At 42.6% G+C, this 27,950-nt stretch overlaps 1 protein-coding gene, 1 long non-coding RNA gene and 2 other non-coding genes across 6 annotated transcripts; 1 reads left to right on the top strand and 3 right to left on the bottom strand.

The window, feature by feature from the left end:
• Positions 1-43: 43 nt before the first annotated feature.
• UFD1 (ubiquitin recognition factor in ER associated degradation 1) lies at positions 44-11,670 on the top strand. 2 transcript variants are annotated; one of them, XM_007055026.4, is made up of 12 exons: positions 44-175; positions 1,285-1,417; positions 2,172-2,204; positions 2,629-2,750; positions 3,131-3,261; positions 3,967-4,039; positions 5,169-5,237; positions 5,996-6,061; positions 6,446-6,493; positions 8,530-8,618; positions 10,428-10,509; positions 11,545-11,670. In XM_007055026.4, the coding sequence occupies exons 1-12, from the start codon at positions 173-175 to the stop codon at positions 11,617-11,619; spliced, it is 924 nt and encodes a 307-aa protein (XP_007055088.2). In that variant the 5' UTR covers positions 44-172; the 3' UTR covers positions 11,620-11,670. The 2 variants fall into 2 exon arrangements, with proteins under 2 accessions (XP_007055088.2, XP_027673115.1); XM_027817314.3 differs by having other exon boundaries at positions 146-175; positions 1,285-1,391.
• On the bottom strand, positions 11,255-27,579 carry LOC119563817. 2 transcript variants are annotated; one of them, XR_006285967.1, is made up of 4 exons: positions 26,777-27,579; positions 20,836-20,973; positions 18,973-19,169; positions 11,255-16,427 (listed from the first exon to the last, which is right to left on the bottom strand). It is a non-coding gene; the product is annotated as an uncharacterized LOC119563817 (long non-coding RNA). The 2 variants fall into 2 exon arrangements; XR_005222421.2 differs by lacking the exon at positions 26,777-27,579 and having other exon boundaries at positions 20,836-23,785.
• On the bottom strand, positions 15,180-15,295 carry LOC114018261. Its single transcript, XR_003563654.2, has one exon. It is a non-coding gene; the product is annotated as a U5 spliceosomal RNA (small nuclear RNA).
• On the bottom strand, positions 24,444-24,559 carry LOC114018260. The gene has a single exon (XR_003563653.1). It is a non-coding gene; the product is annotated as a U5 spliceosomal RNA (small nuclear RNA).
• Positions 27,580-27,950: the final 371 nt, after the last annotated feature.

Raw genomic sequence — 27,950 nt, 5'->3', positions numbered from 1 at the left:
TGGGCTAAGGGATTTCCCCCTCCCTGCCCACCATTTCCCTCAGCCAGCCGATTTCCTGTGGGGGAGGGGAAGCAGCCGCTGCATTGATCCTTCCCCGAGCTGTCTAAAGGCGCTTCTGCGGTGTCCCTCGCTGAGATCTCCGAGAAAAGGGGCAGGAGCAGCCGCCGCCAGGATGGTAAGTGCCTGCAGGGGCTCTTGTGTGGGTGTCTGAGAGCTGGGGGAGAGACGGCGGAAGCTGCGGAGTCACCCTGGCTGGATTGTTTACGCAGGCAGGGAGGTGCTAGGGGAGCGTGTACCCGCCAAACACCCCCCTGCTCTGCGAGAGGGTCGGGCTTTGTCCGCCTGGCTCTAGGGCAGTGAGGGGGACCCTTCAGGGTGTCTGTCTGGGACATATGTAACCCCCCCCCGCCGCCCCCCGGCCTTCCTCTCAGAGAGAGCCAGCTGGGACAGGAGAGATTTTTAAAGCCCCCTCTGGAAACTCCCCCCCCCCCCCCCCCCCAGCAAAATCTTTGCTCCCAAGAGCAGAGAATTGCTTAATAAAGCACCCCCAATTTAGTGTCCCCACTCACTCCCAGACGGTTACAGGGTGGGGTATGGATGGCTTTTTTAGAGTAGTAATATATGGAGTAATCGTAAAGAGTTTGCAATCTGTGTGATCCTGGGCATTTCCTGGGAGGTGCTGACTCAGTGTTCTCCCCTCCCTTTGATTTACAAGTGAGGATGCTACCCCACTGGATACCTAGGAATGATTCTCTCTCTGCGATGATGAAGACTTCAGCCTGTGTTTATCCATAGGCTATATACACTGTCATCTCTTTAATCATTAAAATAAAAGTGCAAGGGTCCAAAAATATCCTTCTGCCACACCTATGTTGAATATCTCTTGTCCTGTGCTGAAGAGTTAAAGAAATGACAATCACTTGTATTCCTTGTTGAATTTAAATTAATAGTTTGCGCTGTACACTTGCTGTAGCACTGCACAAATAAATGGTTTTTAGGATGTGTATGCTTATTTCAAATTGAAGTCCATGTCTGTTCTACAGTTTGTAGAATCAATCAGAATTGATTGTGGTGATAAATTACAGATGAATTTTCACTTTCTTATTTTATGTGTTTCATTGGTACATACATATGTCTAAACCATATTTATATTAGGAAAAATAGGCACACAGCATTGGTTAAGATGACTGCAATGGAGAACAACCTCCTGAAAATCTTAGTCTGCTGGTGTCTTAGTAAAGTGGATCGATGTTTGCTAACACACTGTCATTTTTTATCCCCCAGTTTTCTTTTAATATGTTTGATCATCCAATCCCCCGGGTTTTCCAGAACCGCTTCTCAACCCAGTATCGTTGCTTCTCAGTATCCATGCTTGCAGGACCTAATGACAGGTCAGATGTGGAGAAAGGCGGGAAGAGTATGTGCATGTTTTATTTTGAATAATAGACTGATGAATGCTATATGTGAATGTTCAGTAGTATTGTTTATGGCAGGCGGTTGCAGAAACAGTATAAGGCCACAAACATAATAAGCATGGAAACATATTGATGGCTTTGTGACTTGAATTAAAGGGGCACTTGCAGGTTAAATAAATAATCTCTTCTCATGTTAATATCATTTAATTGATGTTGGAATTCCTGATTTACCTCCATGTAAATTAGAAGGCCCATTATTTTAAAAACAAATGGTTTTAGCTGTCACTAATAAAATAAGCCATTTAAGCAAATAAGATTTAAAAATCTGTTGTCTTTGCCATATATGTTTTTTGCTTCCTCTTTTGGCTTCACTCAGCTTCAATAAGGAGAATAGATTTGTCAGCTCCACTTTCAGGCTCCCATATGTTAGTCAAATGCTGTGTTTGAGTTGTCAGCACTTGGGTTGTTTAACTCTAACCAAATAAAATTACTTTTGGGAAATATTTTTGTTAGTGTATAAGCTTTTGTAAAACTTTCTAACTTCTCCCATTTGCCCCACTCAGAATCTACATTTTGGATTAAAACTACCAGTTATTGTTTGTCTAGATTGATTCCAATAGAATTTGTAGCTCACAAAGTCGGAACCTGGGTAAAATGCTGTCTCCTAAGAAGGAATGATAAAACTGTACACTGCAGTTGCTTTCCGTAGCCATGCTATTCCTAATCTTATTGTAACTTTCTGATTAATTTCTGCAGTAATTATGCCACCATCTGCCTTGGATCAACTCAGTAAGTAATGTTTATTCTACTGTAAGAACTTTAGAAATATTGTGTTGTATGTATGTGTAGGCAAACACCAAAAACTGCTTTATGTATCCGTTAAGAAGATGTGGTTTAAATCAAGATATACCAGGAAAATCCATATTGAGGGTAAAAATCGTATGGGTTTTTTTAACATATTTTGTTTGTCAAAGGGTTTGGTGTTCCCTTATCTAGACATAGTTCAAATGCTAGGCCGACAGTGTCAGCTTTCTAGCAGCTGCTTGACGCCATATCACACTTCCATTAATGCAATGAGCGTCCTTTTTTTTGCAAATAATTTGATGTGTTTGCCAGGATATGGGCTCATTCTCTTGCTAATGTTCAGTCTCTGCAACTTTATAAATCTGCCATGAGCTTTATAACAAATTGTATCTTTTTCCCCTTCTGCCAGGTCGACTTAACATTACGTACCCTATGTTGTTTAAGCTGACTAATAAAAATTCAGATCGAATGACGCATTGTGGTGTGCTAGAATTTGTGGCTGATGAAGGCATTTGTTACCTTCCACATTGGGTAAGTGGCCTTACACCAAACTGTCAGAATTTAAAGTATAGGATGAATGTGGTGTTGGTGAATATTACAGTAGAATATTTGATGAAATTGCATTTCACTTGCACAGTCAGCACCTTGTAGTGTTTCAGTCACAGCTAAAGCTTTCCTCTGAGTTAATCAAAGTAATTTGCTGCATGTACTACGTTGTTACTGAGACATAGAGGATCAAGAACAAGTTTTTTCCTGTAATTATACCCAGTGCAAACCCACAGAATTCAGGGCAGAATATGGCCCAATATATTTACATATTCTCAAGGGAAATTCCATCTAAAAGTTACCTGTTTCTGTTGCATAGATACTGGTATAGTGTCCTGTCTTTGTCATCAATGTTTTTTTTGCAGATGATGCAGAACTTGCTTCTGGAGGAAGGAGGCCTGGTGCAGGTAGAGAGTGTTAATCTTCAAGTGGCTACTTACTCAAAATTTCAACCACAAAGTCCAGATTTCCTTGACATCACCAATCCCAAAGCTGTGTATCCTTTCACTTCATCCCAGAGGAAGCAAAAGAAGGGGCTTTGGCACTAGCTTACCCTAAACAGGGGAGGAAAGGCGGGGCAGCTTTTCAAGCATTGTTCAGATACGTCCAATAACAGCTTACTGTTACTAGTGCCACCTCTGAAAGCTAAGAGGTAAGAGAATGGAATCTGGTAGGAGCCAGAGCAAGTGCGGAGAGATGTGAATTCCCTGCAAAAAGTGTAGCATTCTTCTAAATAAAGGCCTAATGAAATGGGCCAAATCCTGTAGTCCTTGCTCAGGCAAATATTCTTTGCACCAAAGAATAAAAGCCTAAAGTAGGAAATAAAGGATTTTTCCTTAAAATTACTTAATGAGAGCTGCTAGGTACTTGGCACATCTAAAAAATCAGGCTACTGGTTCAGAAGCCTAACTGTAGAAACTTTTTTTTTAAATTCTTGGCTTTTATTTTCCAGACAGTCTGAATAGGTAAATTGTGGTCTGAAACACATGCCTTGTTTTACTGTCTAGAGAACTTTATTGGGTTTCCCTAAGAATATCTATAAGGGATGTTGAATGCCTAATGCTTGTTAAACTGTCCATGGTACTTATATTTTAAGTCACATGTAAGACAGACCTGGAACCAGAAAATATGAACTTGTTGATGTATAACTTGAATATTGCACTGAAAACAACCATCCAGTTCTTCTTAACATAATTCAAAGATTAGAAAATGCTTTGAGAAACTTTGCTTGTCTAACCACCGGGGATGTTATTGCCATCAACTACAATGAGAAGGTACGGTATCTAGTGTAAATAACACTATCTAACTAAACCTATGTGCAGTCCCAGGAAACATAAATCCTGACTCTGCATATGGTTCGCATGGAACCCTAAAAAGACATTTATAGAATCACATAATTTACAGATACTCCCATTTGAGTGTCAGTAGTAGCTGAACACGGGACACACAACATGTGTTCAGCTTAAACCACTACCCTGGTCCATCCATTTTTCTGCACGTACGCGTAAATGGACACTGTGGGAGCTAAATGTCAGGAGCAAATAGACCCAAACAGGAAAGATGTAAGAGTTCCGAAAACAGCCCCAGAGGGACTTTGGACATCTCAGGGAGGCAGGTTCATAGGTGGGACCTTACCCAGGGCCTTGTGGACCCCCTGGCAAGTGGGATCCAGATTTTCAGGAGCTACAAATGCAAAATTCTATAGTAGCTTCACCTACAGTTTTTTTTTTTTTTTTTTTTAAAGGCCTTTATTGAATTCTGAGAATGAATAATGCAATCCGTTCAGGAGCCTTGGTGCTGGTCTTCATATTAAATTCTGACTTTTGACACCTTTGATTACTGAACAACTTTTACATTTTCAAATTTTGCTTCTGGGCAAAGTACTTATTTGCCAGGTTTCAGCTCAGTTTGGATAACTTGTGGGTAAATCATAATCCATTTCAGACAAAGGATTATTAGGAGCAAAAGGGCTTCTTATCAGCAGTAAAACTATTTTACATTTTAACATAAATGAGTACAAGACAGTGCAGATATCCTACCTCACCTAACTTGGAGCTGTTTTTTTGGCAACTGGAAATCAGGAGATTCAGAGCCAGATAGCTCGCCTCTGGCCAAATAAATCCCTCCAGCTCTATTGAGGGGCAATGAAAATCTCTAATGTAGAAGAAGTCTTCCATTTTGAAATATAGTCATGATGGGGGCACCCAGAGGCCCTGATCTGATTGGAAGCCTTGTTGTGCTACATGATGTACAAACATAGAGGTAGACACAGTCTCTGATCTGAAGAGCTTATGGTTCATTGAAACGAATGCTCTCTGATGTGAGAATTTTGCCCAAGTTTCTTTAATCATTAATTTGCACACTAAGAGGAACAGCTTTATATTATACGTGCTCCTGTTTCAGATCTACGAGCTTCGAGTAATGGAGACCAAACCTGACAAAGCTGTGTCCATCATAGAGTGTGATATGAATGTAAGTTGAAGTCTTTGTGGCAGGATCTTTATTTTCACTTAAATTATTCTTTTGAGAAGGGGCATCTGATCATGACAATGCTGCATTACAGAAATATAGCTATGCTGTGGGAAAGGTGAGCATTCAGTAATATAGATCCTGTAACCATAAGTGAGTTGCAAGATGAAGGCCACAGGTCATATACTATGGTTGCCAACTCTGCCTGAAGATATTCCGGGAGATTCCTCTCCTCCCCGCCCTCCCCCCCATGACGTAATGTCAGGTTCTTAAAATATCCTATTAACATTTCCTGGATTGCTTTCAATAATCACCAGGAGTCCAGCAATTCCAGGCCAATCCTGGAGGGTTGGCAACCCTGTGATATGCCCGTAGGTGGCTGAAGTGCCTATAATTCTTGTAGAGCCTTATTTGCAAATTGTTCTCTTGGGCACTTTGTTTTATGTACTTATGAAAGATGCAGGTCCATTTGACAGCCTGGAGACTGAAAAGTTAGAACAGCTGCAGCGTGATGTTCCGTGCTGCCCTGCAGTATATTACAACTATGTGCTGGAGAAGCATCTTTTAGAGATGAGTCTCCCACATTCCAATTGTAACATTTTTGCTAATTGAGCTTTTTTAAAAGATCCATTCCCTCTAGTTCAAAATAGAATGGTCGAGTTTGTCGCGATTTTAGGGATGGCATATGGTGATGATTAACAAAAATGTGACTCTGTTTAAAACAACAACAACAACAACAACGTTCCTTGCTATAAAAACAGGTGGATTTTGATGCACCTTTGGGATACAAAGAACCAGAAAGACACACACAACATGAGGAGAGCACAGTAAGTTAAGTTCATTCTTGTTCTCTACAGTGCATTCTCTCTAGTTGCCTTCTCTTCTTACTGTGGCTGTTATGGAGCAAAGATCACTAATGGACGCCTCTTTCTGAAAAGGTCGTGAGATCAGATAGTTCAGCCATACATTTTATTTCCAAGATGCTCTTGCCTACACTTCTTTTCCTTCCTCACCCCACCCTATGGAGATTGTTCATGTAGAGCAACCTATTTCCAGGACAAAAACTTTGTCAAAAGAATTCATGTTCAGTGAACTTTATAAAATACCTGTAAAAGTTTCATTCTGTAGGAAATCCATGAAACCGTTCATGTTAATTTTGCATAACACAGCATGAATGTAATGAAACAGCTTGTTTCTCCTCTCCTTCCTAGGACGTTGAAGCAGACCACAGTGGCTATGTGAGTGACCTAGGATTTCGTGTAAGTATCTTCTTTCGGTCTGGTAGTGTTGTGGGCAAATCTATCAGCTGGGAAGGTGAACACATATTCCCCGCAACTGCACAAATCCAGTTCCTTTGCTCAGGGCTTTTCTTTTACTTAGAAACAAAGCATCCCAGTCTCACCACCTCACAGAGGTTTGTCTTAGTCCTCGTCTCGCCTTTCCCGGCTGAGGCTTCCCCCAGCCAGCTTCTGCTTGCTGCAGGTGTTTCCTTCTCAGGACTTCCAGGTGTGACAGGCCCCTTTCCTGGGCTTGGGCTCTCCTTTCCTGAGGCTAGGCTGCCTCTGTTTATAGCAGATGCTGCTCACAACATGTAATCACACAACAGCCTGGTCTTGGAACACTGAGATGTGCACATGCACCCTAGGACCAACACTAGAGTCCTGTGGTTTTCACAAATGTGAAAAAACACCACAAAATAAAATGAAAAACAACATATAAAATGAAAAACTCATCCTGGATCTGCTGTGCCTGTGGCTCCTCTGCCACAGGGCAGGGTCCGGTTCCATGCTCAGGTTTGGCCTGTTCACCCTTCCGTCATCATGTCATCCCCAGAGCGGGGAGCTGGGCCCAGCCCTGTGGGACGGGAGCCACTGCTGCAGGGTGAGTGCAAGGTGGGCTCGCTCTGCAACCCCCTGTCCCCGCCTCAGGACCTCCCAACCCCTCCAGGGGAAAACATGTAATCTCCCACTCCAGCATGGATAAAACGAAATAATACAAACCTATTAAAAAAAATAAAACAAAACAAAACCTTAATGTATTTAAAAAAAAAAAAATCACAGGGTGCTAATCACCTTGTTACACATCCCAAAAGAAGTGTATAAGATTCTGTGTAATAGGTTCTCCCTGCAAGGCATTTTCTCAGGAGCTTCTGATATATAAATACAGCAGTAACTTGTGTTTTGAATCCATAATAAATATTACCACTCAAGACTCTGATGGCTTGTGTGTAGTGGAAGTAACACTTAAGTATCTAACAGTACCTGAAGGAAGTGAATTTTGTTTATAAAATGTTACTGGGAGCACAAACAAGGCGTCCCCTCTGGACCCTTGCTTAGCACTGGCACTGCTGTCCAAGAGGCTTGTATATCAATAACTAAGATTTAGAGTAAAAGTTTCTTCTATTGTAAATGTCATAAAATGATGAACTGAATTGTGAAACAATCATGCTTTTGTAGTATTCATGTGTGTAGCCGTTCTGAGATTCAGCCACGTACATCTTTAAGCCAGTCTGACATTCCATCCAGTAGTGTGCAGGGATCTGTGCACATTGTACAACAGACCCCCATATATACTTTTACAGAGGTACTCTTGCAAATTACGTGCAATTAATGGTGTGGGAGTAGTTCCAGTGTTCTAAGCTGGGGCACAAATCACAGCCATATGAAAAATCGCTGCCCCTGGGCCTTCAGTCTTTGTCCCAGTCCAGTTGTCTAGACCCTGTACTATAGTCACTGTCCTTACAGTCAAGGAAGACCAGAGGTAAATTCTTTCTTGTAGCGAGGGCAGTTTAGGTTGGACATGAAGAAAAACTTCCTAACTGTCCAGGGTGGTTAAGCACTAGAATAAATTGCCCAGGGAGATTGTGGAATCTCCATCTTTGGAGATTTTTAAGAGCAGGCTAGACAAACACCTGTCAGGGATGGTCTAGATAATACTTAGTCTTGACTTAAGTGCAGGGGACTGAATTAGAAGACCTCTTGAGGTCCCTTCCAGTCCTACGATTCAATAAGCAGTCAATGCTATTTGATCGGTAGGAGAGGTGCTGGCCAGTGATGGTGGGTGCTCTTTACTGTTCCTGAGGAGCCAAGAGATGGGAACTGAAATACCAGTCTAATCTCTTGCATGGCAGTGCAGAATACTAACACTAGTCCACTAGATCAGCACCAATCTTGAATCAGGCCCTGTGCCCATTTTAGCCTTTTTAAAAAACAAAAATACATGCAAGAGAGTCCCCTGCTCTTCTTTAACAATAAGGTGGAACGTGTAGAAATGACTTTCTGCTTTATACCTATAGGCATTCTCTGGCTCTGGGAACAGGCTAGATGGCAAGAAGAAAGGTGTCGAGCCTAGTCCCTCGCCAATTAAACCAGGAGACATTCGAAGGTTAGCCCATTTCATTCAGATTTCTACAGGTGGAAGGTTAATGTTTGAACAAAATGAATCATTCTTGATGTATTTGTCTGCTTCTGTAATATCAGTGAGAACCTGATTTCCCCAAGTGTATTTAATATACGATGCTTTGAGAGTGGTCAGATAATCACATGGACTCAGATCTGTAAAGGTATTTAGATGTTGCTGCTCTCAGCATTGCAATGAACGCCTAACCGACTAGGAACCTATATTTCATTTTCAAAAGGCATTTAGGCACTTGAGTATAAATCCCATCAACTATCAGTATAAATACTTTTACAAAACTTGGCCATGGTCTGTTTTGTTTCCTGATAGGATAACTGCAAAAGCATTTCTAAACAGGGCAGATTGATTTAACTCAAAGCAATGTAAATCACCAATTTTAATCAGGATTTAAATGAGCAAGCAGGAAACCTTGATTTAAATCATCAATTTTAATTGTTTGCATCTGTACTTTTAGTTATTTTCCTACAGAAAAGTTGAATCTCATAGAATGGTAACCATTAAAACACGTTGATTTGCAATTAAATATAGCCTTTACACTAAATTTGGTTCTTCTTGCTAACCAGGAAGCTATGGCTTAATTTACATTCAGATTCTTAATCTTTACAGTTTTTATTATTTCTTATGTACTAGATTTTTTTTCCTTTTAATTTGTATCGTGTTCTATTTGCATGGAAATTCAAACTCGATTAAAAATGCATAAAAACAGCATTTTAATTTTTTTATTAAAAAAACTACCTTAAAAGTGATGGATACATAAGAAGAAAGATTATCAGAAGGCTTATCAAAACATATTTTTCATTTAAAACTAATACATTTATTAACCAAAGAAAATATTATGGGTAGGTAAGGAATTGACATGCTTCTTTCCGGTCATATTTCCTTCAAAATGTTAGAACTAGTAGATCTTACTCTCTCTCACCTAATTTTATTCATAGATTGGAAGAGGAAAACAAGCTTTCTTGCTTTTCAGCTCCCAATTGGTCTCTCAACTTTGAATGAACTGATGTGATTGAATTAGTTGAATAAACTGAAATTAAGAAAATATCCTCTTTGCACCTGCAGAAGAGGCCAGTGCTGTCAAAAGCTGGTTTAGCACTTCAACAAACTCTGGTTCCAGATGCTTAGCCAGTGATTACCACCAACTCAGTGGTTTGACTTTCTTTAAAACTTGGCAACAAACGTGCTACTTAATATTATTTTTTGTATTTAATTTAAATTATTTTAGTAGATTAAAGTTAATTTAGGCCTTATTCTATGTTATCAAATTTCAAAATTAGATTTATTTTTAAACTGTATTTATTTTAAATAAAAAATATCCAACTGAAATTTTAAAAAATCAGTTTCCCTCCACCCTGCTTCTGAATTAATACTCACTATAGTAATGGTCCCTATGAAGATGTGTGCATCCAGCTTCTACCTTAGTTTTCTTCCACATATGCTTGGACCAGTAAAATTTGATCCCTCTTGGAAAGTGCAGACATGATGCATGTACATGGCTGCAGACAACTTAACTAAAGTGAATCATCACAGATATTTCTTTACAACATTTGCTCAGCTCTAATAAATAAATCTTTGCGAGCACATCGGACTCAGACCATAATAATCCTAACGACAGCTCTTCAGAAGGAATGGTTAGGATGACACTCAAGAAAAACAAAACAAAAAACCAACAAAAACTGTAGAGAATAGTCCTGGCTATTATTTGTCACATTTATTCCCATGACAAGAGTCTAAAGGTTTATTCAGTACCTTAATATCTCAATCTTCCTTTCCCAGAGGAATACCCAATTATGACTTCAAAATCGGTAGGATCACATTCATTAGAAATTCAAGACCACTAGTCAAGAAAGTTGAAGAGGTGAGTAAACCTCTGAACCTTGCCATATTTGTAGAGAACTTAATACAGTGGAACTAACAGTTGTTGAAGGGGTCTGCATTGCTAGTGGGCCCCAACTCCAGCAAACCTGCTCAAATACTATGACTTGTTGACTGATTATGCAGACCCATCTGAGGTCAGAACAATTAAGGAAAAAAAATATGCTAATTATAAGTGTTATAAATCACTGAAACCTAGTTTAAATAATTTTTTTAATGACATGAGCAAAGTTCCCGTCATGGAAGGCTTTTTTAGGGAATATTGTGGTCCTTGATGTGTGGCTTCAGTTCAGCGTGCGATCCCTTATCTCATGATAAATCTTCAACAGTGGGGACTATTGTTGACTGCAGGGCCTTTTCTTCCACCATAGGGTGTGAGTAACTCCTATTCAAAACAGTGGGTGTTATTTGTCCCCTGTGGGGAAAATTGGGCCCCTGTTTGTAGCACAGTAACTATTGTGCGGTCAACCAGCTTTGCCACTAAAGGTCTGTATGTTAGCATTTTAGTGTGATGAGCCTTAATCTCTTTTATCTCTGAAATGGTGAATAACGGTGTGTGGGGGGTTACTGGCAGTAAAAATTAAGAGCTTCTTGCTGAGCATGATCAGATCCATTGTTTAGGCTCCCTGGCTTTGCCAATTCACAGCCTGTGATTGCTCATGGAGACCTTAAATTTTAAAACTACTCAATGATATTGAATATTATCTACAGGACAGAAAGCTCTGATGTTCTTATGTTAGCTAACATAAAAAGATTTGCCTTGTATAAGCTTGGAGGAGGAAATATAAAATGGAAGTGATGCAAAGGGATTTTGAATTAAATCTACAAAAGGTCACTGAAACACTAGCAACTTTTGGGGAAGCAGCCTGTTTTCTGTGTAAATTTATGGATGTGAAATGTCAGTAGCCAATGGAGTAGTGCTTTTATGATGGAATGTTGTTGTCTAAAGCAGGTTTTCTCTTTGTTCAATAATAACAAAAGCTGAACCTAAACAAATCTTTCTCCCTCCTACATTCAGGATGACTCTGGCAGCCGGTTCATTGCATTTTCAGGAGAAGGCCAGTCCCTGCGCAAGAAGGGAAGAAAACCATAAATTATGGAACCTTTTGGCCAATTGGGGAGAATAAAATAACATTGCAGCGCATTGGATCTTAGTTATTGGGTTTGAGAGGAGGGAGGCTATTGGTCATTTGTAACACATGGACACTTTGGTTTTGATTTTACTTTAAAGTGGAGTTAGCAATTTAGGAATTCTTATTTTTCAATTGAAAACTAAGCTCCAGGAGCTTGTAGTGGTTATTTTGTATGCTGGAAAGAGGGGAAGTTAGAGAAACCTAAGAAACAAATCCACCAAGCTGTACCTTATTCAAAGGATCTATGTCTTTCTGCTGTCTCAATTCTGAAGACTAGATACTACTTTCTTTGATATCCCCCATGATGATGGTATCATGTTGCTCTGAGCTTGTTAATTTTCCTTGTACATTTGTTTACCACACTTTCAAACCACCTTTCCAGTGCCATGTTCTCCACAAACCAAGGCATGTGTTTAGGTGACATAAGACCTCCGTGGGAGGACTTTATCTGATCTTTAGGTTGGTTTCTTACTTAACACCTAAGAAAACAAGAAGTCCCAAGCTCTGACGGAGAACCAAATACTTTCCTTGTCAGTTGTAATTAAATATATGGCTTAATACCTTTGTAAAAGTTAAGATACAATAGGTCAGCTTAATATCTAGCAGTTACAAGTGAATCAGCAGCATAGATATGGATGGTAAGGACATGACTTCTTGTGAGTTGTGCTAGATAACTGAGTACAAATGTCCAGCTCCCTCTTCTTTTAGAAGAGTGGTGTGTTTCCCACATCTGACACAGGGTCTTTAATCTTCTTTTCCTCTTCCTTTTACATTGACATGATCTAGTTTGTGCAGCCTCCCTAAAAATGGCGTAACTTTTCTTTACTCAGCTATACCTCCTCCTCAAGCCTGGCTTAAGGCAGGGCTCAGGGGCTGTCCATGTTTGATTACTCTCAAATAAAGCAATAGACATTTTAAAAAATGCTACATCAGAAAAATCCACTGCATCCTGCCCATCTCTAAAGCCAAAACACTATTTCCCTACAATGTGACCTACACCAAGAGAAGGCTGATAGAAAAACATGCATTTTGAAGGCAACTTTGTTTTTAGATAAAAACCATTCCACATCTGCTGGCCTATGGGAGGTGGGCTACTACCTTTATCGCTCCAGAAGTGAATCATAACAAGAATGGCATGATCATCTGCTATCTGCCAGAACTGACCATCTAGAAATATACAGTAGACAACAGTGAATGATCATTCGTAGCTGTCTACAACAACTTCCTTAGTCACATAATAGAAATTGGATAGATCTATTATGTCAAAAGCAAAACAACATTTATCTCCTCATGGTGACTCTTATTTGATGAGTAAGAGTATTGGTACCCATAGCAATGGCTCTCATTTACATAGTTCAAGTCTGAAGTACCCTGGAGTACAGCGACAGCTGGAGTGGGGGCGGGAGGAGGGTGTTTGCTTTTGGCTCATTCGCCATGTCTGTTGCATTTATAAGACTTCTCAAATCTCCTTAGTAAGGCAGTTTTACCCTTACCAAAGGTGACCATACAGTCAAAGGTTTGCAACTAGTGTGTGGTTCATGAGAAACTTCATTTTAATTATAGATTTTGCTAATATAATTTATAATTAAGCATATATAATAAACATTATAACAAGTTATTTTATTTCAACTAGAATTGCTTTGTAGTAGGTCTTTCTGTGTGAGGTGAATGTAACATCTGCGAGCAGCAGATGTTGAATGTGTGCACTGTGGGGAAAACAGGGGTCTGGGGTGGGGGGAGAAGGTAGCAGGGCCCTTTCCTGTTATATAAAATCTGAAGTATTTTGTTGAAAAGAGCAATCATGCAATGAGCTGTATAACATTTATTTAATCTTCCCTGGTGTGAACAGAGCTATGCAGTCATGTGGGCCCTCTCATATCTAGGGCTATTGCCCCTCATTGGTCTTGTGGCCAAAGCATTATCCCCTATTTCGTAGGCTGAAGTCCTGTTGGAGATGACATCTCCTAACTGCTCTTCCTGTTTTTCTGTTTGGCAATACTGTTTCCCAAGCTGTGGAGGTGGTCACTGGTACCTGTGCTGTTCAACATATTAATAAATGATCTGTAACGGGAGTGAACAGCGAAGAGGAAAAGTTTGCAGATGACACAAAGTTATTCAAAACAGTAATGTCCAAAGCTGACTGCAAAGCATTGCAGGGGATGTCACAAATGTGGGTGATTGGACAATAAACTGGCCGATGAAATTCAATTTTGAGAAATACAAAGTAATGCACGTTGGGAAAAAATAATCCCAACTACACGTACAAAATGATGTGTTCTAAATTAGCTGTTAACCACTCAAGAAAGAGATCTTGGAGTCACCATGAATAATGCTCTGAAAACTTCAGCTCAATGCATAGCAGCAGTGAAAGAGGCTTACAGAATGTTAGTAACTATCAGGAAAGGGATAGAAAAATAAGAGAAACTATCACAATGCTACTATATAATCCTTGGTGCACCCACACCTTGAATACCGTGTCCAGTTCTGGTGGTCTCATCTGAAAAAGGATATAGTGCAACTGGAAAACATTCAAAGGAGGGGGACAATGATGACAAAGAGCATGGAATGGCTTCCGTATGAGGAGAGACTAAAAACATTAGTCCAGTTTAGAAGAGGCAACTAAAGAGGGATCTAATAGAGGTCTATAAAATGATGACAGGTGTAGAAAAAGTGGATAGAGACGTATTATTTTCCCTTTCCCACAATACAAAGAAACAAAACAGAGGGAGAGGGGCCTTCACTCGATTAAACTGACCTGTGGAACTCACTGCCATGGTATGTCCTGATGGCCAAAAGTATACGTGGGTTCAGAAAAGAACTAGATAAGAAAATTGAGGATAGGCTATTAGCCAAGATGGTCAGGGAATCAACACCATGCTTGAGGCAACCCTAAACCTCTGACTACAGAGACTGGGAGGGGGAAGACAGGGGAACTCTGCAACTGCCCTGTTCGCTACACTCCCTCTGAAGCGCTGGTACTGGCCACTCTCAGAGACAGGATACCGAGATAGATCAACCATTGGTGTGACCCAGTATGGCAGTTCTGATGTTCCTATGGGAAAACCTGGGGTCAAAGAATTAATTGTGACTTCTGCATAACATAATTTAGGCCAACATGAGTACCCTCTTTTTGCACCATTAAATAACAGAAAACATGCAGCTGGAGCTAAATTCTATGCATAGGGCATGGGGATTAATTAATATTCTAAATCCTTAATTTGGAACTGAAACCATGCACAAAGAAAATGACAAATTAAAACAGATCTGCAAGTTATTGTTTACACTATACAATTATTGTCTGGACATGGTAGTAACACTAAGCAACCCGGTCCACCCTCAGAGGAAGATGGGTCACAAAACACACCCGGCTTAAAAAGTTACACAACACAACCCATCATATACAAAAAGAAAAAATAGCATGTCCCTTCCAAAACCATAAATTACAGCTAAAAAGTTTTATAAAACAAACACAAATTTTCTTGCACACACAACTTGTTCTGTTTTTTTCACAACATTAGATAGCTTCACCGAAGTGAAGCCTCAAAAAATTAGGTAGAAACTCATAAATGTTCCTCTCCACGGAAATCTTTAGTAAAAGGCGAAAGATTTATACGATCTGAAGAAAAACCAGAGTATACTTTACACTCTGCAGAAGGGCTCCCAGGGCAACAGCAACACTTCACTACCTCACGGTGACTCTACTGACGGGGGGCTAAACCCCCCGTTTTTACAGCCTGTTGCACGGGCCCGATTAAAGCGCGCGTTTGCTCCTCGGAACCAGGGTCCCTGCGAGCAAACCCAGCCCATGGATCAGGGACGCGGCACAGGGTGCGCAATGCATCACGGGTATGAAAATTAGCATTCCCGGGTAGATCGTAGAGGGCGGGGGAGCCCCGGCCTCCGAGCTGCAGCCCCTGGAACGCGGCTCTGGGCGGGGCGCTGGCTCGCGGGGTCCCCGCAGCCCACGAGTTACCCGGAGCCACGCGCGAGACGCCCCCGGGCTGGGAGCTTGCGGGGCAGGTGCGGTGCAGTCGGGCTCGGGGCTCTGGTCGCTCCCGTTTGCCCGCGAGAAAGGGCCGGTGCAAGGGCCGCTGAGCCGCCCCGGGCGAGCTGGTGGGGCCGGACCGGCCACTGCCCGGAGTCTGCAGGGGCTCCCGCCCCGGGGCAGCAGAAAGCGGCCGGCTCCTCCCCAGCCTCCGCCACCCCCTTAGCAGGCCGCGCAAGGAACAAGGGGGCTGTTACTCCTCTCGCATCTGCAGCCCACTGAAATGTTCACACGTGTTGGATCCTCGGGATACAGAGAACTGCACAGCACTGTGCTCCGAGAGACTCGGGGAAATGGTCTCTTGGGGCTGATGCTGCAGCCCTTACTCAGGTTAGTCAGTGAGCACTCATTCTCGAATAGGGCTCCTCATGTAAGTGCTCACCAAAGTAATGGTTGCCCAGTGTGACCCCAGGGTTCTCAGACTCAGGACTGCAGTTATTGGGGCAGCAAATTATTAATTACTGTTATTTAGTATTTTTAATATGGCAGCACCCAGAGGCTCCGATCAGGATCACGGCCCCACTGCTTTGGGGCTAGACAAAAAGGTAGAAAAGTTCCCTGCCCTGAAGAGCTTACAGTGAAAGAAGACAAGTGTTATACAAAGTGTGGAGAAAAGAGAGACAAAATGTTTTCAAAATCTCTATAAAATCCTCTCCTCTCGGTCCTGTAGATTTGGGGAGTGCAAGGGGGTGGCAATCCCCAACCTTCCTTGATGACAAGTGCCTGAAATGTCAAATGGGAGATTGTTGGAATTAAATTCATGTGCATCAGATTGCACCAGAGTTGCTACCTACCTCACTGCTTAGCTCTATCTTGGTCTGGGTAATTAACATACTGCTAGAATTTTTTTTGTAAATGCGTTTTTCCAGGCCAGGGAAAATTTAAGGGGGGTCAGAAGACCACAGCCCCATTCCCTGAATTAAAAAAAAGCAGCACAACCAAAATACAGGATTTCAAACAGTAGCACTAAAGGCCATATATAATGACAGGTTTCAGAGTAACAGCCGTGTTAGTCTGTATTCGCAAAAAGAAAAGGAGTACTTGTGGCACCTTAGAGACTAACCAATTTATTTGAGCATAAGCTTTCGTGAGCTACAGCTCACTTCATCGGATGCATACTGTGGAAAGTGTAGAAGATCTTTTTATACACACAAAGCATGAAAAAATACCTCCCCCCATCCCACTCTCCTGCTGGTAATAGCTTATCTAAAGTGATTACTCTGCTTACAATGTGTATGATAATCAAGGTGGGCCATTTCCAGCACAAATCCAGGTTTTCTCACCCCCCCCTCCCCACACACACACAAACTCACTCTCCTGCTGGTAATAGCTTATCCAAAGTGACCACTCTCCTTACATTGTGTATGATAATCAAGGTGGGCTATTTCCAGCACAAATCCAGGGTTTAACAAGAACGTCTGGGGGAGGCGGGGGTAGGAAAAAACAAGGGGAAATAGGCTACCTTGCATAATGACTAAGCCACTCCCAGTGTCTATTCAAGCCTAAATTAATTGTATCCAATTTGCAAATGAATTCCAATTCAGCAGTTTCTCGCTGGAGTCCAGCCTGAAGCAAATACTCACCAGCAACCACATACCACACAACAGAACCACTAACCCAGGAACCTATCCTTGCAACAAAGCCCGTTGCCTACTGTGCCCACATATCTATTCAGGGGACACCATCACAGGGCCTAATAACATCAGCCACACTATCAGAGGCTCGTTCACCTGCACATCCACCAATGTGATATATGCCATCATGTGCCAGCAATGCCCCTCTGCCATGTACATTGGTCAAACTGGACAGTCTCTACGTAAAAGAATAAATGGACACAAATCAGATATCAAGAATTATAACACTCATAAACCAGTCGGAGAACACTTCAATCTCTCTGGTCACGCGATTACAGACATGAAAGTCGCTATTTTACAACAAAAAAACTTCAAATCCAGACTCCAGCAAGAAACTGCTGAATTGGAATTCATTTGCAAATTGGATACAAATAACTTAGGCTTGAATAGAGACTGGGAGTGGCTTAGTCATTATGCAAGGTAGCCTATTTCCCCTTGTTTTTTCCTACCCCCCCTCCCCCAGACGTTCTTGTTAAACCCTGGATTTGTGCTGGAAATGGCCCACCTTGATTATCATACACAATGTAAGGAGAGTGGTCACTTTAGATAAGCTATTACCAGCAGGAGAGTGAGTTTGGGGGGGGGGTGGTTGAGAAAACCTGGATTTGTGCTGGAAATGGCCCACCTTGATTATCATACACATTGTAAGGAGAGTGATCACTTTAGTTAAGCTATTACCAGCAGGAGAGTGGGGTGGGAGGAGGTATTTTTTCATGCTTTTTGTGTGTATATAATAAGATCTTCTATACTTTCCACAGTATGCATCCAATGAAGTGGGCTGTAGCTCACGAAAGCTTATGCTCAAATAAATTGGTTAGTCTCTAAGGTGCCACAAGTACTCCTTTTCTTTTTGCAAAGGCCATATAGTTAATCCTGCAGGCTATTCCCTTTGAAGTTCCCCAAAGTAAAGGCAAGACATGTCTTTAGAGGCATGTCCTCTCCTACAGCTGAGGTCATATATTTTCATATCAGGCTTTCATAATAGGTAACACACTGGAGGAGAAGGGGAATTATAAAATAACTTTCATATTCAATTTATTTAAAAGCAGCAGATTAGATCCTGATGGAGCAGGGACTATATAGACAAAAGTAGCAGCCTTTATACATGCAGCACTTGCTCACACAGCCTAGAAATTTAGCATCTGTGTTACTGAGAGGGAAAAGTCTAAGGGGAGAATTGTTCATGATTTCATTATTCCAATCAGACAGAAACCACCTCTGTGCACCTCATTCCTTTTCAGTGTGTTCTCAGAGCTCAGACACAGGAACTGCTGGGGAACTCGAAGAGCATACTCTGTGCTCGTGACATGCAACTGAGCACAAAAGGATCCTTGCTTCAGAATTCTCTTATCCAGTACTACCTCAACAAGGAACTTTCAGATTGGACTGGTTTATCTATACAGGGTATGCATCCTTAGACAGGTATCCCCATGCTAGGACACATCAGCTGAGTATATACTGGGTGTGCTTGTGGCTGCAATAAGCTCTTCTCTGGGCTCCTTAATAACACAAGAACTGTAGTGGGATATCCACTCACCTTTAGCCTCCAGATTATGATGGATTCATTATGAAACAGATTGTTCTGATAAAACTAATCAATGGGCTAAAGTTTGATTACATCCCTTTCTGCTCACCTGCGCAGTCCTGAGTGTCTGCAGAGACAGCTATTGGGCTTTGTGGGGGTGCATGTCAGCAAAGCAATCAGGCCTTTGTATACTTGATTCTGATACTTGAGATTGCCATGGCCTAAAGAATTCAACAGAACTTCCACTTGTTCTTTCCACCTCTTCTGACTCGGAATTGGCCAGAAACTCAGCTATTGGTCGCACACCTGTGTATAAGAAGATTCACTTGAGTTGCATGGTTGGAAAGCCCAAGTGGTTACACATCTGAGGTTAAACAGTAATTTGGTAATTTTATTGAAATCCAGAAAGAATCAAAAACTGTCCCTAATTGAGAGAGAGAGAGATGGGGAGTAATCTTCATTCTTGTGAGTTTCTCAGTAGCTATTACATTGATTTTAAAATACAATGGGCCAAATTCTCTCCTGGCATAGAAGGGCAAAGCTCTGCTGGTGTAAATGGAACTACATGCATTTACACCAACAAAGAGTCTGGCCCCATGAGGCAAATGGTGCATACTGAGTATCGCTTTACAGATTCCGTCACGCTCCTCTCACTGCTAAGAAAGTTGTTCACATCTTGAGTATCTGTCACTGATTGTAGTGAGGGGTTCCCTTTCACAATGGCAAAAGCATTTGTTTTTTTCCAGACTTCAAAAACATCTGAAGAGATCTAGCTTTCCCTTTTCTGAAAAATTCCTGATTTTTCAAGAGATGCCAATCATAGAAAATGTTAGCTCCGAGGGGGAAAGCTTAGAAAGGTAGCAGTGGGCGAACACAACAGGTTATCATGGAACCTTAACCATAGCAGTTGCAGTAGGAAGCAGCATGATAGCTGCAATCCATCCAATACTCTGGAGGGCATTCTGCGCCCAAAACACGGGCTAGGAGGGAATAGGGGGGCCACAGCTGACTTGTGGGCTGTGTAGCCCCCTCTGGGAAGGAAGGCGTCCCCAGCCAGCCTGGAGTGCTAGAGGCCATAACAATGGGTGCTGCATAAAAATACAGGAGCAGCCAAACTTCAGTCTAACCAGGGCTCCACTGGAAACGTGCCCCTGCACCTGCATGAAACAGAACTTATTCCTGGGGGAATTCTGTGCCAATAAATTAACAATTCTGCACCAAAAAAATAAAAACTCTGCACACAATGTTTTAAAATTCTGCATATTTTAATTGTCAAAATTTGGACATTTATTTAAAAATACCTGTCAGCAAGTATGTCTGTAACAATACAGACAACAAAAAAGACTCAGAAAATATTTTTTGACAAATAGATTCCTTACTAGGCATATTAATACGGAACTCTGAGTAATAATTCCTTTAAACTCAATACAGAACCGTATTTCCCACACTCCTCAGAAGCAGTGCAAAGGCTTGGAGGAGTCAGGGGTAATAGAGGAGCTAAGGGAGAGGGAAGTAAATTGTTGGGAAGGAGACTGGGTGTGAACTTGGAGGATTGTTGGGTATGGGTGGAAAAAGTATGGAACAGGTTTTTTTGGGGGGTGGGGAGGGATTGTTAGGGTGCTTCCCCCATGCAGACCCTGGCTGACCCCTAGTCTTTCCCATTCAGTCAGTCACATCTGCCCCTCTCCCCATATGTTCCTATACCCCATGTGTCCTTGAACCCCCTGTCCACAAGTATCCCTCCACCCCCACTCAGACACCCACTACCCCTGGCCCCATGTGTCTGTGCCCCCACCCAGCCACCTATGTAGCTCTGCACCCCTCCCCCATCACCGTGTGGCCCTGCACCTCCCTCCCCCCTGTGGCCCTGTGCCTCCACTCCTATTCAGCCGCGCCCCAGTCTGTCCTCCCCCACTAGCCCTTTTTGAGCCCCTGTCTGACACACACACACCCACGCTGCCTGTCTCCTGACCTGGCCTAACAGGCGATGTGAAGAAGTCAGGCTTTCTCTTCCTTAGCTGGCCAAGAGCTGCTGCTTTCTTTGATCGCCACAATGCCCTCTCGTGGGCAAAAGGCAGAACTGCAGCAACATTTTGGCAGAAGCTTTTTTCTGTGCAAAAAAATTTAAAATATGCATGGTTCATTAATTATGCACACGCGCAGAATTCCCCCAGGAGTAAAAGATAAATGGAGTAACTCTGGGCCTTCACAAAGTTGCTACACTAGGCAAGTAGATGAGCTGCTGTGGCTATCACTTTGGCAGAAATGGAAGGCTCTGCAATATCAGTGCTTCGGTTTGAATCCAGCCACCAAGCTGTTTGCCCAGAATTTCTCAGTCATGAATTCTAGAATTAATGTCAGATATTATCTATAATGTACAATCTCATTCAAAAATAAATAGTTTTTGAGCGAGGCCTTTCAGCATCATCAGAGTTATGCTACGTAACTTCCTAAAAACTCAACTGTCAACAAGGGAAACCTTCAAGCACAAACTTAGTTCCTTTCATTTTCTGCACAGACAGTAAACCTCGTTAACTTATGATAAAACTCCTGAAATCATTCTATTTTTTTACATCAAAAAGCAACCTCATCAAAATAAGGCTTCATTTGTGAGTATGTTTACCTGCTTTAACCTGGCAAATAAGTTTCTTATTTCTTTTCCTAGTGAATAAATATTTAGTTAGTTTATTATAGGATTGCCTATGGGCGTTGTCTTCGGTCTGAGTTGCAATTTACCGGGCGAGTGACCGGGAATGACCTGAATACTGTTGTGGTTTTTAGTGTAAGGCACCATCTATCACAAAGGTGAGCTCACCTGGCTGGCAAGATAGACCAGCGTGCCCAAGGGGACTGTCTGTGACTCCAAGTTAAGGCTGTTTTAGTGTCTGAAGAGTTCACACTTGATACTTGGCTGGTGAAATCTAAGTATAGAATATATAACCACCAGGAGCCCCATTGTCTGCCAGCCCCAGGTGCCCAGGGCTCCTGCTCTCTGGGGCTGGGTCTGTCCTAGAAAGATAAGTTTCTAGCTTGCCCGGTTGCAGAGGAAATGTTTCAAATGGGACCTGAGAGCCCCTTAAAGGCTCAGAAACTGAAAGGGAAATAAAGAGAACCCACATGACATTAAAAAACAAAAATTCTCATGATTTTTAAGCCAATCCCATGATTTCCGGGAGTTTTACTCATGATTTCCAGTGGTGAGGGTTGGCAACACTGATAAGGATTATTATTTAGAATTTACATTACATTAGGTTTGAAAAAAACCTCATCGGGACTGGCACCCCTGGGAGCAGCATGACGCATAGTACCTTCACTGGATTTTACAAACCAAGATACTGGGAGCATATGCTGGGTGGGGAGAAGTCTATGTAACTTAGGCAGTCATTGATCTACCTGAGACTTTCAATATTACAAAACACAAAATTAAAGAAAAAAGTCCCCCCCACAGACCCGCAAGTCTGGAAAACATTAATTCCTCATATTGTCAAAAGCAATCACAGCAGAAAGTAAAACCCCAGCTTTTTAAACAATTCTCCAGTAAAACAAAGAAACTCACATATATAGTCTCACAGAACACTACAAGAAACTTTAACTATATTTCATCATAAACAAACCAATGCATTTCAACTATTGTAAAGATCTACTTCAAAGAAGCCATACAAAAACACAGTGAAACTCTTTCTATTTTTCTAACCAAAATATTCTCCCCAAAAGAGATACACCATTCTTGGAAGTACTGCAATGTCAGGTTGATGCACAGGGTGGACAGAGAAAGCTGCTCTTCTACCTCTCTAATTCAAAAATCAAATTTCATATACCGTTCTCAAATAAAGGACATAGCAGATATAACTTAGATAATGTTTTTACTTCACGGTCCAAGAGACACAGACAAGGTTTTCAGCTCAGGGCCAAAAGACCAAAAACATCAAGACGATCACAGCATTTGATAGACCGAGGGTCTACTAACACTTGATCTGAGCTCCAAGGAGCTGAGAAGCTGACTGCAGAGCATTGCAGGGGATGTCACAAATGCGGGTGACTTGGCAATAAACTGGCCGATGAAATTCAATTTTGAGAAATGCAAAGTAATGCACGCTGGAAAAAAATAATCCCAACTACACATACAAAATGATGTGTTCTAAATTAGCTGTTAACCACTCAAGAAAGAGACCTTGGAGTCACCATGGATAATGCTCTGAAAACATCAGCTCAATGCATAGCAGCAGTCAAAGAGGCTTACAGAATGTTAGTACCTATCAGTAAAGGGATAGAAAAATAAGAGAAACTATCATAATGCCACTATATAATCCTCGGTGCACCCATACCTTGAATACCGTGTCCAGTTCTGGTGGCCTCATCTGAAAAACGATATAGTGGCAGAGCAGGGGGACAATAATGACGAAGAGCATGGAATGGCTTCCGTATGAGGAGAGACTAAAAACATTCGTCTTGTTCAGTTTAAGAGAAGAGGAAACTACAGAGGGATCTGATAGAGGTCTATAAAATGATGAAAGGTGTAGAAAAAGTGGATAGAGACATATTATTTTCCCTTTCCCACAATACAAAGAAACAAAACAGAGGGAGAGGAGCCTTCACTCGATTAAACTGACCTGTGGAACTCACTGCCATGGTATGTCCCTATGGCCAAAAGTATACCTGGGTTTAGAAAAGAACTAGATAAGAAAATTGAGGATAGGCTATTAGCCAAGATGGTCAGGGATGTAACACCATGCTTGAGGCAACCCTAAACCTCTGACTACAGAGACTGGGAGGGGGAAGACAGGGGAACTCTGCAACTGCCCTGTTCGCTACACTCCCTCTGAAGCGCTGGTACTGGCCACTCTCAGAGACAGGATACTGAGATAGATCAAAAAGAAAAGGAGGACTTTTGGCACCTTAGAGACTAACCAATTTATTTGAGCATAAGCTTTCGCGAGCTACAGCTCACTTCATCGGATACAGCTCACGAAAGCTTATTCTCAAATAAATTGGTTAGTCTCTAAGGTGCCACAAGTACTCCTTTTCTTTTTGCGAATACAGACTAACACAGCTGCTACTCTGAAACCTGAGATAGATCAACCATTGGTGTGACCCAGTATGGCAGTTCTGATGTTCCTATGGGAAAACCTGGGGTCAAAGAATTAATTGTGCCTTCTGCATAACATCATTTAAGCCAACATGAGTACCCTCTTTTTGCACCATTAAATAACAGAAAACATGCAGCTGGAGCTAAATTCTGTGCATAGGGCATGGGGATTAATTAATATTCTAAATCCTTAATTTGGAAATGAAACCATGCACAAAGAAAATGACAAATTAAAATAATCTGCAAGTTACGGTTTACATTATACAATTATTGTCCGGACAAGGCAGTAATACTAAGCAACCCTGTCCAACCTCAGAGCAAGATAGGTCACAAAACACACCCGGCTTAAAAAGTTACTCAACAGACCCCATCACATACAAGAAGGTAAAATAGCATGTCCCTCCCGAATCATAAATTACAACTAAGAAATTTAAAAAACAAACACAAACTTTCTAACACACGCAACTTGTTCTGTTTTTTTCACAACATTGGGTAGCTTCACCGAAGTGAAGCCTCAAAAAATTAGATAGAAACTCATAAATGTTCCTCTCCACGGAAATCTTTAGTAAAAGGCGAAAGATTTATACGATCTGAAGAGAAACCAGAGTATACTTTTCGCTCTGCAGAAGGGCTCCCAGGGCAACAGCAACACTTCACTACCTCACGGTGACTCTACTGACGGGGGGCTAAACCCCCCGTTTTTACAGCCTGTTGCACAGGCCCGATTAAAGCGCGCGTTTGCTCCTCGGAACCAGGGTCCCTGCGAGCAAACCCAGCCCATGGATCAGGGACGCGGCACAGGGTGCGCAATGCATCACGGGTATGAAAATTAGCATTCTTGGGTAGAACGGAGAGGGCGGGGGAGCCCCGGCCTCCGAGCTGCGGCTGCGGCCCCTGGAACGCGGCTCTGGGCGGGGCGCTGGCTCGCGGGGTCCCCGCAGCCCACGAGTTACCCGGAGCCACGCGCGAGACGCCCCCGGGCTGGGAGCCTGCGGGGGCAGGTGCGGTGCAGTCGGGCTCGGGGCTCTGGTCGCTCCCGTTTGCCCGCGAGAAAGGGCCGGTTTAAGGACCGCTGAGCCGCCCCGGGCGAGCTGGTGGGGCCGGAGCGGCCACTGCCCGGAGTCTGCAGCCCACTGAAATGTTCACACGTGTTGGATCCTCGGGATACAGAGATACAGCACTGTGCTCCGAGAGACTCGGGGAAATGGTCTCTTGGGGCTGATGCTGCAGCCCTTACTCAGGTTAGTCAGTGAGCACTCATTCTCGAATAGGGCTCCTCATGTAAGTGCTCACCAAAGTAATGGTTGCCCAGTGTGACCCCTGGGTTCTCAGACTCAGGACTGCAGTTATTGGGGCAGCAAATTATTAATTACTCTTATTTAATATTTTTAATATGGCAGCACCCAGAGGCTTCGATCAGGATCAGGGCCCCACTGCTCTGGGACTAGACAAAAAGGTAGAAAACTTCCCTGCCCTGAAGAGCTTACAGTGAAAGAAGATAAGTGGTATACAAAGTGTGGGGAAAAGGGAAACAAAAATCTCTTCAAAATCCCCATAAAATCCTCTCCACTCAAGACTCTTCAAACCTGAGCATGAGGTTCATTAATCTCCAGCTAATTGAGGCACTAGATCAGCTTTGCGCTCTCTCTCTCTCTCTTATGTGGTATGTAACAGAAGAGATAAAGACATACATTTTATGTTCAAAGGTCAAGGACCCATGGTGCTGCAGATTTGGGGTGTGTGTGTGTGGCAACCCCCACCCTTCCTTGATGACAAGAGACTGAAATTTCAAATGGGAGAAATTAAATTGGAATTCAAATTGTTGGAATTAAATTAATGTGCATCAGATTGCACCAGAATTGCTACCTACCTCACTGCTTAGCTCTGTCTTGGTCTGGGTAATTAACATACTGCTAGAATTTTTTTTTGTAAGTGTGTCTTTCCAGGCCAGGGAAAATTTAAGGGGGGTCAGAAGACCACAGCCCCATTCCCTCAATTAAAAAAAAGCAGCACAACCAAAATACAGGATTTCAAACAGTAGCACTAAAGACCATATAGTTAATCCTGCAGGCCATTCCCTTTGAAGTTCCCCAGAGTAAAGGCAAGACATGTTTTTAGAGGCATGTCCTCTCCTACAGCTGAGGTCATATATTTTCATACCAGGCTTTCATAATGGGTAACACACTGGAGGAGAAGGGGAATTATAAAATAACTTTCATATTCAATTTATTTAAAAGCAGCAGATTAGATCCTGATGGAGCAGGGACTATATAGACAAAAGTAGCAGCCTTTATACATGCAGCACTTGCTCACACACAGCCTAGGAATTTAGCATCTGTGTTACTGAGAGGGAAAAGTCTAAGGGGAGAATTGTTCATGATTTCATTATTCCAATCAGACAGAAAATACCTCTGTGCACCTCATTCCTTTTCAGTGTGTTATTAGAGCTCAGACACAGGAACTGCTGGGGAACTCGAAGAGCATACTCTGTGCTCATGACATGCAACTGAGCACAAAAGGATCCTTGCTTCAGAATTCTCTTATCCAGTACTACCTCAACAAGGAACTTTCAGATTGGACTGGTTTATCTATACAGGGTATGCATCCTTAGACAGGTATCTCCATGTTAGGACACATCAGCTGAGTATATACCGGGTGTGCTTGTGGCTGCAATAAGCTCTTCTCTGGGCTCCTTAATAACACAAGAACTGTAGTGGGATATCCACTCACCTTTAGCCTCCAGATTATGATGGATTCATTATGAAACAGATTGTTCTGATAAAACTAATCAATGGGCTAAAGTTTGATTACATCCCTTTCTGCTCACCTGCACAGTCCTGAGTGTCTGCAGAGACAGCTATTGGGCTTTGGGGGGTGCATGGCAGCAAAGGAATCAGGCCTTTGTATACTTGGTTCTGATACTTGAAATTGCCATGGCCTAAAGAATTCAACAGAATTTGCACCTGTTCTTGAGTCTCTTCTGACTTGGAATTGGCCAAAAACTCAGCTATTGGTCGCACACCTGTGTATAAGAAGATTCACTTGAGTTGCATGGTTGGAAAGCCCAAGTAGTTACACATCTGAGGTTAAACAGTAATTTGGTAATTTTATTGAAATCCAGAAAGAATCAAAAACTGTCCCTAATTGAGAGAGAGAGAGATGCAGAGTAATCTTCATTCTTGTGAGTTCATCAGTAGCTATTACATTGGTTTTAAAATAGAATGGGCCAAATTCTCTCCTGGCATAGAAGGGCAAAGCTCTGCTGGTGTAAATGGAACTACATGCATTTACACCAACAAAGAGTCTGGCCCCATGAGGCAAATGGTGCATACTGAGTATCGCTTCACAGATTCCATCACGCTCCTCTCACTGCTAAGAAAGTTGTTCACATCTTGAGTATCTGTCACTGATTGTAGTGAGGGGTTCCCTCTCACAATGGCAAAAGCATTTGTTTTTGTCCAGACTTCAAAAACATCTGAAGAGATCTAGCTTTCCCTTTTCTGAAACATTCCCGATTTTTCAAGCGATGCGCATCACAGACAATGTTAGCTCCAAGGGGGAAAGCTTAGAAAGGGAGCAGTGGGCGAACGCAACAGGTTTCCAGGATCCTTAGCCACAGCAGTTCCAGTAGGAAGCAGCATGACAGCTGCAATCCATCCAATACTCCGGAGGGCATTCTGCGCCCAAAACACGGGCCGGGAGGGAGCACGGGGGCCCAGCTGCCTTGTGGGCTGTGCAGCCCCCTCTGGGAAGGAAGGCGTCCCCATTTAGGGCCCGCTCTCGCGCACAGCCTGCTCACGGGGGACTCTCCGTTCCCGCAGGCAGAGTTCTCCCAGCGCTGGCAGCCTGACGCCCCTCCCCCATCTCGGCGGCTCCCGCGTGACAGGGAGGACTGCGCGCTGCCTCGCCCGCCGCGGGCACTGTGTCGGTGACGCGCGCGCGCGCGCGCGCTGCTGAGAGCGGCCCGTGGCATCTGTCCCTGGCGCAGCGCGCGCCCACGC

This window comes from Chelonia mydas, chromosome 15 (assembly GCF_015237465.2).
Source record: "Chelonia mydas isolate rCheMyd1 chromosome 15, rCheMyd1.pri.v2, whole genome shotgun sequence".
Lineage (NCBI taxonomy): Eukaryota > Metazoa > Chordata > Testudines > Cheloniidae > Chelonia > Chelonia mydas.
This window is presented reverse-complemented; position numbering and strand designations above follow the sequence as displayed.

Excerpts from the sequence above, each read along its gene's own strand:
- UFD1 (XM_007055026.4), top strand. Across the intron at positions 5,238-5,995 it reads TCATAGAGTGTGATATGAAT|GTGGATTTTGATGCACCTTT; the intron begins GTAAGTTGAAGT and ends CTATAAAAACAG. Across the intron at positions 6,494-8,529 it reads TGAGTGACCTAGGATTTCGT|GCATTCTCTGGCTCTGGGAA; the intron begins GTAAGTATCTTC and ends TTATACCTATAG.